Source organism: Terrapene carolina, unplaced genomic scaffold (genome assembly GCF_002925995.2).
Source record: "Terrapene carolina triunguis isolate 2854851 unplaced genomic scaffold, T_m_triunguis-2.0 Scaffold111, whole genome shotgun sequence".
Lineage (NCBI taxonomy): Eukaryota > Metazoa > Chordata > Testudines > Emydidae > Terrapene > Terrapene triunguis.
In genome coordinates, this window is record NW_020664462.1 from 9,776,686 (window position 1) to 9,787,179 (window position 10,494).

Genomic DNA, 10,494 nt, shown 5'->3' on the forward strand with positions numbered 1-10,494 from the left:
ATGACAGACTTCGGAGAAATTCTAAAAACAGTTGGTGATTTTGGGAGATTTCAAAAATGTTTGGTGCTGCTAATTTCTCTGGCATGTCCTAGCATTGCGTTCCACATGTTCAGCCAATTGTTCATGGTTATGCATGTGCCTCATCACTGTGATACAAGCTGGATCCATGAAATTAGTCCAAACCTGACCAAAGAACAGCAGCTGAACCTAACCATTCCTAGGAAGACATCTGGATCTTACAAGGAATGCCACATGTACACTCCTGTGGATCAGGGTATGGACTCCATCCTAGAATATGGGCTTAACTCCACTGAGACGTGCCAGAAGGGCTGGGTCTATCCTTCAGAGCAAGAACAAATGTTGGTAACTCAGGTTTGTAACTACACTTTGTTTTTGATGAATACAGATTCCTTTATTGCAATGATAAAATCTTTCTACTTTGAAGTCCCCCGGCTTCTGGAGATGTCAAGCTATGGGTGATGTGGCAGAATTTAGACTTTTATTTTTTATGTTAAGCATTTTAATTTTATTGGTTTAAACTCACAGTTGTAGGAAATTATGGGAGGAGTGTCAGACAATAATTTAATGACCTTGAGATTCAAAAAGTTGAAATGTATAACCATTAAACCACACATTTTCAACTTCACTTGTCAAAATATACCAAGTAAGTATCCTTAAATCAAACTTGAAGTTCTTAACCAGCATTTTTCTTTCTTTGCCTCGCTGTACATTTTAATTACTGATGGAAATATTTTTTGGTTTGTGTGTGTGTGTGGTGAAATTAACGTTTGCTGACATTGAAGTATTACTCAAATGTGCGAGTACAAAATGGGGCATAACTGACTAGGCAGCAGTACTACAGAACAGGATCTGGGGGTTACAGTGGATCACAAATTGAATGAGTCAACAGTGTGATGCTGCTGTTAAAAAGACAAATGTTATTCTGGGATGTATTAACAGGGTCACATGTAAGACACCGGAGGTAATAGTTCTGTTCTGCTTGGCACGGGTGAGGCCTTAGTCTCCGCACTTAAAGAAAGATAGGGACAAATTGGAGAGAGTCCAAGAGCAGCAAAAATGATAAAAACATAAGAATGGCCATACTGTGTCAGACCCAATGGTGCATCTAGCCTCATATCGTGTCTCCGACAGCAGCCAGCACCAAAGCTTCAGGAGAGTGTACAGAACAACATGGCAGTTGGAGTGAACCACCCCTGTCTTCCCCTCCCAGCATCTGTCAGAGGTATAGGGTTGCCTCCCCACACCCCTTCAACCATCTTGGCTAATAGTCATTGATGGACCTTATCCTCCATGAACTTATCTAGTTAATTTGTGAACCCAGCTATACTTTTGGCCATCACAACATCCCATTGCAATGAGTTCCACAGATTAACTGCGCACTGTGTGCAAAAGTATGTGAAAGGCTGTTATAAAAAGGCCTGTGATGAATTTTTCTCCATGTCTGCTTAAGGTTGGATAAAAAGTAATAGACTTAGTTTGCAGCAAGGGAAATTTAGGCTGAACATTAGGAAAAACTTTCTAACTATAAGGATAGTTAAACTCTGGAACAGGTTAACTAGGGAGGCTGTGGAATCCCTGTCCTTAGAGGCTTTTAAGAACAGGTTAGATAGCAGCAGCTGGAGATGGTCTAGGTATCTTTGGTGCTGCCTCATTGCAGGGGCCTGGGCTAGATGACCTCCTGAAGTCCTTTGCTGCCCTACGTTTCTATGTTGAAGATGTGAGGGAGAGTGCTACATCTGAGCCATTCTTTTTAGGTGACAAATCTGAGGAACTGTCCCAGATTGAGTTGTCAATAGAGGAGGTTTTGGAACAAATTGATAAATTAAACAGTAATAAGTCACCAGGACAAGATGGTATTCACCCAAGAGTTCTGAAAGAACTCAGATATGAAATTGCAGAACTACTAACTGTGGTATGTAATCTATCGCTTAAATCAGCCTCTGTATCAGATGATTGCAGGATAGCTAATGTAACACTGATTTTTTTAAAAAGGCTTGAGAGGTGATCCTGGCAAATACAGGCCGGTAAATGTAACTTCAGTACCAGGAAAGTTGGTTGAAACTATAGTAAAGAACAGAATTATATGACACATAGATGAACTTGATATGTTGGGGAAGAAAGTCAACATGGCTTTTTAAAAGGGAAATCATGCCATACCAATCTATTAGAATTCGTTGAGGGGGTCAACAAACGTGTGGACAAGGGTGATCTAGTGGATATAGTGTACTTGGACTTTCAGAAAGCCCTTGACAAGGTACCACACCAAAGGCTCTTTAGCAAAGCAAGCTATCATAGGATAAGAGGAGAGGTCCTCTCGTGGATCAGTAACTGGTTAAAAGACAGGAAACAAAGGGTAGGAATAAATGGTCCATTCTCACAATAGAGAGAGGTAAATAGCAGTGCCCCCCAAGGACCTGTACTGGGATCAGTGCGGTTCAACATATTCATAAATAATGTGGAAAAAAGGGTAAAAAGTGAGGTGGCAAAATTTGCAGAGGTGGCAAAAGTGAGGTGGCAAAACTACTCAAGATAGTTAAGTCCAAATTTGACTATGAAGAATTACAAGGGTCTCACAAAATTGGGTGACTGGGCAACAAAATGGTAAGTGACATTCACTGTCGATAAGTACAAAGTAATGCACATTGGAAAAAAAATAATCCTATCTATACGTAATGATGGGGTCTAAATTAATTGTTACCACTCCAGAAAGAGATACTGCAGTCATTGTGGATAGTTCCCTGAAAACATCCGCTCAATATGCAGTGGCAGTCAAAAAAGTGAACCATGTTAGGAACCATTAGAAAATGGAAGATAAGACAGAAAATATCATAATGCTACTATATAAATCCATGGTATGCCCACACAGTGAATACTGCATGCAGCTCAGGTTGCCCCATCTCAACAACAAAAAGATGCATTAGAATTGGAAAACGATCAGGAGTATTAAACAGCTTCCATACAAGGAGGGATTAAAAAGACTGGGACTATTCAGCTTAGAAAAGAGACTACTAAGGGGGGATATGGTAGAGATCTATAAAATAATGAATGGTGTGGAGAAAGTGAATAAGGAAGTGTTATTTACCCCTTCACATAATACAAGAATCAGGGGGTCACCCAATGAAATGAATAGGCAGCAGATTTAAAACAAACAAAAGGAAGTAATTCTTCACACAACGCGCGCACACACAACCCGTGGAACTCGTTGCCAGGGGATCTTGTGAAGGCCCAAAGTATAACTGGGTTGAAAAATGAATAAGGTAAGTTCATAGAGGATAGATCCATCAATGGCTATTAGCCAAAATGGTCAGGGACTTAACCTCATGTTCTGGGTGTTCCTAAATCTCTTAACTGCCAGAAGCTGGGACTGAACAACAGGGGATGGATCACGCCATAGTTGCACTGTTTTGTTCATTCCCTCTGAAGGATGTGGCACTGGCCAGTGTCAGAAGACAGGAGAGTGGCCTAGATGGACCAGTGGTCTGATCCTTATGGCCATTCTTATGTTCTTAGGAACTGATCTTCTAACAACATACAGTAAAAGCTCTGTCCCTAACTGTACCTCACCCTTGATTTCCCTGTTCTGCCCTGTGTTCTCTCCTTCCATCCTCTTCTCCCACTCACAACCAGGGGTGCTTGGAACAGTTTATGTAGTGGGGGGTGCTGAGAGCCATTGAACCAAACTGTAAACCCTGTATATGATGTAAACCACTTCAAGCCAGGGGGTGCGTCAGCATCCCTAACACTCCTAGCTCCAGCACCTATGCTCACAACTTCCAGCCCTTTTATCATGCTGCCCGCTAGGTTTGGAAAAGCCACCCTCACAACTACCATCTTGCCTCTCCATGTTTAAAGGTCTCCTAGAAAACCCTTTCTTTTGTTTTGCCTTCTTCTACTGATTGATTATGGCTCAATCCATTCCCAGGCCTCATCTTCCCGTCACTTGAGATTTTAAGCTCTCCAGGGCAAGCACCAGTGGGAAACTCTTTTGTAAAGTGCAATTATGGGACAAGTTGGCACTTTATATATGGTGTCACTAAGTTCCTTTCTGAGTTACTGGCCAAGCATAAATCAAATTATAGATTCCAAATCTGTGCATTCTAATTGGACTCCTTAAGCCTTCTAGAGTACTGTGTTAATTGTCACATTTTATACCTACTCTGGATGCTCCCAAATTGCCTTCTAAGCATCTGAATCCAGGCTAGACGATGGATCCCCTTCCTGGCTCTAGTCTAGTCTTTTGTTGTGAAAGGCTTTGAAGAAGTAAACGTTCGCCCATTGCTGTCGGGAAGACAGAAGCTCAGGATAGCACACCTCTGCCTTTAAGTGAGCTATTTTTGAAAAGGCTGGCTTATACCTATGCTAACTTGTCTGAAAGAAGGGTCTCTGTCTGTAAGGAATTGGTTGGCAATACATAAGAACATAAGAACGGCCATACTGGGTCAGACCAAAGGTCCATCTAGCCCAGTATCCTGTCTTCTGACAGTGGCCAATCCCAGGTGCCCCAGAGGGAATGAACAGATAATCATCAAGTGATCCGTCCCTGTCGCCCATTCCCAGCTTCTGGCAAACAGAGTGGCTGAGGTTCTGTTTTCTACTGCATACAGTTGTTGGGACTCGTATCTGAGGAGTTACTGCCCATTATAATGTTGTTAAGGCTGTAAGTGAACCCACAGCCTTATGCAATGGAGGCATGTTTAAATAAAGGCTGTTGCAGTTACCCCAAACTTGAAGGAAATATGCGTGCGCACACACACAATGCATCTATACTACTCAACTGCAGGGGAAACCTACTGGGAAGCAATAAAAGTAGAAGGCACTTGGAGTGAGCGTGTACAGGGTTGAGTCATGGTGATGGATGACCTCAAAAGAACCTTGGTGGATCGGCTACAGCCTATCCATGTAGCGGCGTTACATCGTGGGGCAGAGAGGGAGAATAGATTCTCCTGGTATCTCTGGTGAAATGCACTTGGAATATTGTGTTCGGTTCTTGACACCTTGTTATTACCTCTGGTTGAAAATTTGTTGCTAAAAAAATTTTTTTTGCCAGAAAATATGTATATATTTATATAAATATAATTTTGCAAAACAAAGTGGGGTTTAAAATTTCCCAGGTTTTTAATGAAAACCAAAATTGTTCAATTTCTTATTTTCTCCCCTATTGGTCCCCTTTTATTAAGAGACAAAAAGAGAGGGGGAGGGAGGAAGAAACTGAAGTGTAAAGCTTTTTTGTAAAATTTTTTTGAAGAAATAAATAATTTAAAATAAAAATAAAAAGTTTCCCAAACATTTGCAAGCTGTTTTTGACCAGCTCTACTCATTACCATTTTGACAAAGTACATTTGGAAACTCAGAAGAGAGTAAAGAATCAGGAGGCTGAAGTTCTTGTGACTTATTGACGAAAGAGTTAAAAAGGTGGAATGTGAATTGGTTGGTCGACACATGGCAAAGGAGGACATGTTTTACACCTCCCTGAAGGGGTCTAACCCCAAAAAGGAAGAGGAGCAGTTTACTGTGGCACTTATTGTAGCAGTGAAATGAAGGGTAGTGGGATCAATTTATGAAAGGCTGAATATTGAGAAAAGCATCCTTACAGTGAGATCCCTTAGATGATGGAATAGTCTATCAAGGGAAGTACTGAGATCTCCATTGCTTGTGGACAATCCTCCCCCGACAGGGAGAGGGACTGAATGACCCTGTAGGTCTGATCTTTCTGGTTAGTATTACCTATGAACACATCAAAGACTCAAGTGACACTAGATGCTGACTGGGGTGGTGCTTTGGTAGGTGAATGGTGGTTTGGCATTATAGGCCGTGTACCTTAATCTCCGGTTCTCTCTGGGAATGTTTGTGCTGCTAGCAGGTCTTGAATCCAGCCACCAAATCAAGCCACTTTAAAATTAAACCTACTTTGTTCCCTTCTTTCAGTTTGACCTGGTATGTGACCGAAAAAAGCTAAATGACATCTCCCAATTCATTTACATGTTGGGACTTCTCCTTGGAGCTGTGATCTCCAGTTCGTTAAGTGACAGGTAAGGAGAATGAATGATCAACCTGCACAAAGTCAGCAGCATAACCTCACTTGGGGGTGTATAGTATAGAGCAGGGATCGGCAGCCTTTTAGAAGTGGTGTGCCGAGTCTTCATTTATTCACTCTGATTTAAGGTTTCGCGTGCCAGTAATACATTTTAACGTTTTTAGAAGGTCTCTTTCTATAAGTCTATAATATATAACTAAACTATTGTTGTATGTAAAGTAAATAAGGCTTTTAAAATGTTTAAGAAGCTTCATTTAAAATTAAATTAAAATGCAGAACCCCCCAGACCGGTGGCCAGGACCCGGGCAGTGAGAGTGCCACTGAAAATCAGCTCGCGTGCCGCAGGTTGCCTACCCCTAGTATAGAGCCTCGCAGCCACAGGGCTGGTGTACAGGCTGGTGTGGCTAGAGCATTGGAGCCTAGGCCCTGACACTCATGTGCCCTGTAGACTAGGGCAAGTTACTGAGTCATTTCTGTGGCTGTTTATTATTAAAGCTGGTTGAAAATGGGGGGATTCTATGCCATTTGGTTTCCTCTCTTCTATACCCCAAGAAGCTACCGACACCCTTAAGGAAAAATCCAGTCTTTGCAGTATGCCTCATGTAGATGCAATATGTTAAAATGATTACAGCATCCAATCTAATTCTTCTCTTGTACCACTGGGGGATAACCCGCACCTCAAGATCAAGGCCAACTCCAAATTTAAGACAATCTGGATAGAAAAAGATAGATAGAATACAAGATGATAGACTGGCCTCCTTCAAGTACGTATCCAACAAATATCAGCTACCACTGACTCACAGTTCCTTCTTTCAGTGACTATGCTCACAGATTTATGCATAGATAGGGGACAACTGGACCGTTTTTAACTCTCTCGCTCCTCAGAAGAATGTAAGAAATATAGAAACAGAAAGCACTTTGTAGGAATTATTTATATATGGCTTCGTGCTTCGCAGCACCCTCTTAATCTCAGTCTCAAAGTAAAATGGGGAAAAGAACTTAGTCTTACTTTCTCAGCAGACACCTGGGAGAGGGAGGACATCTGACCTAATGTAAAAGATACTTCAAGTTCTTTATCCCGCAATTCTTCCAGATCAAGATAGTAAACAGGCACTACGGGATTCCAGAGTGTGTGTTTAAGGCTAGACAGGCAACACACACTGAGTACTGCAGATGCAAACAGCCGCATGCCAACCTTTCACACATCCTCTATACCTGTCAAAAAAGGCATGTGCACTGGAATACTATATTTAGTGCTCTCATAAAAACTCTAAGTATCACTATTTCCCCTTCTCCAAGCTTGTGTATGTAACCCTTCTGCCCATCTAAGTTGGCAGCAACAAGGGCCGGGTTCTGTATCTAGGGGTTCCGTTTCAATAACGCAATGCAAAACCGGCTCGATCCCCCACCCAGTGACCTGGGACAATTACATATCACTCCCTGGGCGCCTCTAAGAGGCAATACTTCCCCTCTCGCAAGCACGGAGTCTTAGTGTAGCACAAAATGTTTAATAACATGAGGTAAACAACATCAGCATTAAATTGGAAAAAACACCACAAACAGGATTCATAACACAAACCATGAGCAAAAGACCCACCCCAGCAAATTGGGCCGTGTCCTTTCCCTTTGGTTCTTGAATCCAGCAACCCAAAAATCACCCAGAGTCCCCAAAGTCCAACACCCCCAAAGTCTCTTGGGTCCAGCAACCACACAAAATCCCAAAAGTCCAACAACCCCCAAAGTCTCTGCCCCTGGTCAGTGCAGCCCCAGAGTAAAAGGGGGGCATGCAGAGTGTTAAGGGGCACCTTACATGATCCGAGGCCGACCGGCCGTCTCTCCGTGGGGTTCCGCCGCAGCCTTCACCACGAGCCAGTCCACTTCCTGCCTTCCCACGAACTGCTCTGCTCTACGAGGTGCTCTGCTCCGCTCACCGACCTGTGAGCCGCTCCAGCCGTCCCCGCAAACAGCTCCACTCGCCGTTCCTTGAGCCGCTCCAACCGTCCCCGCAAGGCTCCGCTCTGCTAGCCGCTCCTCCAGCCATCCCCTGCAAACTGCTCTGCCAGCCACTTAGCAATATAGCTTCAGGCTCCCCCACTAGTTAACACCGCACTCAGTGATCTTAGCTCTTTTGTGATTTCAGCTCTTAGTGATTTCAGCTCGTAGTAGGGGAGCCCCAGTGCTGGTGCACCATTGGCCCAAAGTGAATTCAGCTCAGCAGCCTGTAACTAGACTCCTAATAGAATCAAAGTTAGCTCTGACATTCAACAGTGGAGAGAGGAGGTGGTACAATTGGTGTTTCAGGTCCTCAAAGGGAGCCCATACCATCAGGTACAAATACCTATCCCCATCCTCTCTCAATTCACTGGGTTGTGGAACCCATGTCCCTTGTCTAGCGAGTGCTACTTAGGTGATGGTGAGACCCTCTGTCATAAAACAGTTTCATTGTCCTTGATTCACATAATCAGGGTAACAACCCTTTATTCCTCCTGCCCCAATAACAGAGAAACTGGGGATCCCACAGCTGCCAAAGTGACCATGGCTGCCGTGGGCTCATGCTAGGCGGGGTGGATGTGCCTATGCAAACAAGATCAGCCCCTGAAGTTCTTTTCCACACTCGCCATAATTCACCACCAGATGTCAGGGTAGAGCTCATCCTGACTCTGCTTACATGTATATTAGGGGTGCAGCAATTATTTTAGTGACCAAAAGAGTTATTTTGAGACCATGGAAATCTGCAATGCCTTCCACATACATACAGACTTGCTGAGTTAGATCTCTACTACTTCACGAATAGAAAAAATTACTAAGAGAAATGTGAAAAAAATACAAGGATGTCTGGTCACACGTGAAACTATTGCATACCTTTGCAGCTTAGCATACATTAATCCCCGATACTCATAGACTACGTTCTGACTTATTTATCTATTAAATCACTTCAATAATTAATAGCCTGCATGACCTTTATGGGTTCAGGTTTTTCTGTTTGTTTGTTTTTCAATGAACACTGAACTTTATTATTTATATGCTATTGCCACTTTGTGTACATATTTATATATGTTTTGTTCTATGCTTATATTTTATAAAAAAAACAATAAAAATAAAGTTTAAAAAAATTTGGCTAACTGATAGGTCTCAAACCGTAATTGTAAATGGGGAATCATCATCAAACAAGGCGTGTTTCTGGAGGGGGCCTGCAGGGATTGGTTCTTAGCCCTGTGCTATTTACCATTTTTATTAACGACCTGGAAGAAACATCGTTTTCCGGTGACACACAATTGGGGGAGTGGTAAATAATGAAGATGACAGGACACTGATACAGAGTGATCTGGATCACTTGGTAAGCTGGGTGCAAGCCAAAAATAGGCATTTTAAATGTGGCTAAATGTATACATCTAAGAATGAAGAATGCAGGCCATAGTTACAGGACTCTATCTTGGGAAGCAGTGACTCTGAAAAAGATTTGGGGGTCATGGTGGATAATCAACTGAACATGAGCTCCCAGTTGGACACTGTGACCAAATCCTTGGATGAATAAACAGGGCACTCTTTAGTAGGAGTAGAGAGGTTATTTATTTTACATTTGTATTTGGCACTGATGTGACTGCTGCTGGAATACTGTGAACAGTTCTGGTGCCCAGAGTTCAAGAAGGATGTTGATACCTTGGAGAAGGTTCAGAGACGAGCCATGAGAATAATTAAGGGATTATAAAACCTGCCTTATAGTGATAGACTCAAGGAGCTCAACCTGTGTAGTTTAACAGAGAGAGGGTGTATTGATTACAGTCTATTAGTACCTACATGGGGAACAAATATTTAATAATGGGCTGTTCAGTCTAGCTGAGAAAAGTATAACAAGATAGACTGGAAATAAATGTTAATTTTTAAGTCAGAGTAATTAACGACTGGAACAATTTACCAAGGGTTGTGGTGGATTCTCCATCACTGACAAATTTTAAATCAAGATTGGATGTTTTTTCTAAAAGATCTTTGCTGGGAATTACTTTGGGGAAGTTCTATGGCGTGTGTTACACAGGAGGTCAGACTTAGGGTACGTCTATACCCAGCCGCTAGTTTGGCGGCTGGCAATCGAACTTCTGGGTTCGACTTATCGTGTCTTGTCTGGATGCGATAAGTCGAACCCGGAAGTGCTCGCCGTCGACTGCGGTACTCCAGCTAGACGAGAGGAGTACCGCGGAGTCGACGGGGGAGCCTGCCTGCCGCGTGTGGACCGAGGTAAGATCGAACTAAGGTACTTCGAACTTCAGCTACGTTATTCACGTAGCTGAAGTTGCGTACCTTAGTTCCAGGGCCGGCTCCAGGCACCAAGCACCCAAGCTGGTGCTTGGGGCGGCACCTGGAGGGGGGCGGCGCGGCGCTCTGGCTGCCGGGGGGAGAGCCGAGCCGAGCCCCAGCCGGGGCTCGCCGCCCTCTCGCCGCCC

At 43.3% G+C, this 10,494-nt stretch overlaps 1 protein-coding gene across 1 annotated transcript in view; it reads left to right on the forward strand.

The window, feature by feature from the left end:
• The window catches only part of LOC112117951 (solute carrier family 22 member 13-like), a 26,520-nt gene continuing 16,026 nt past the window's right edge, over nt 1–10,494 (forward strand). The window contains exons 1-2 of the mRNA XM_026652123.1: nt 1–372; nt 5,947–6,050. Of these exons, the coding sequence (XP_026507908.1) occupies nt 1–372; nt 5,947–6,050 (476 nt within the window). The remainder of the gene's footprint in view (nt 373–5,946; nt 6,051–10,494) is intronic.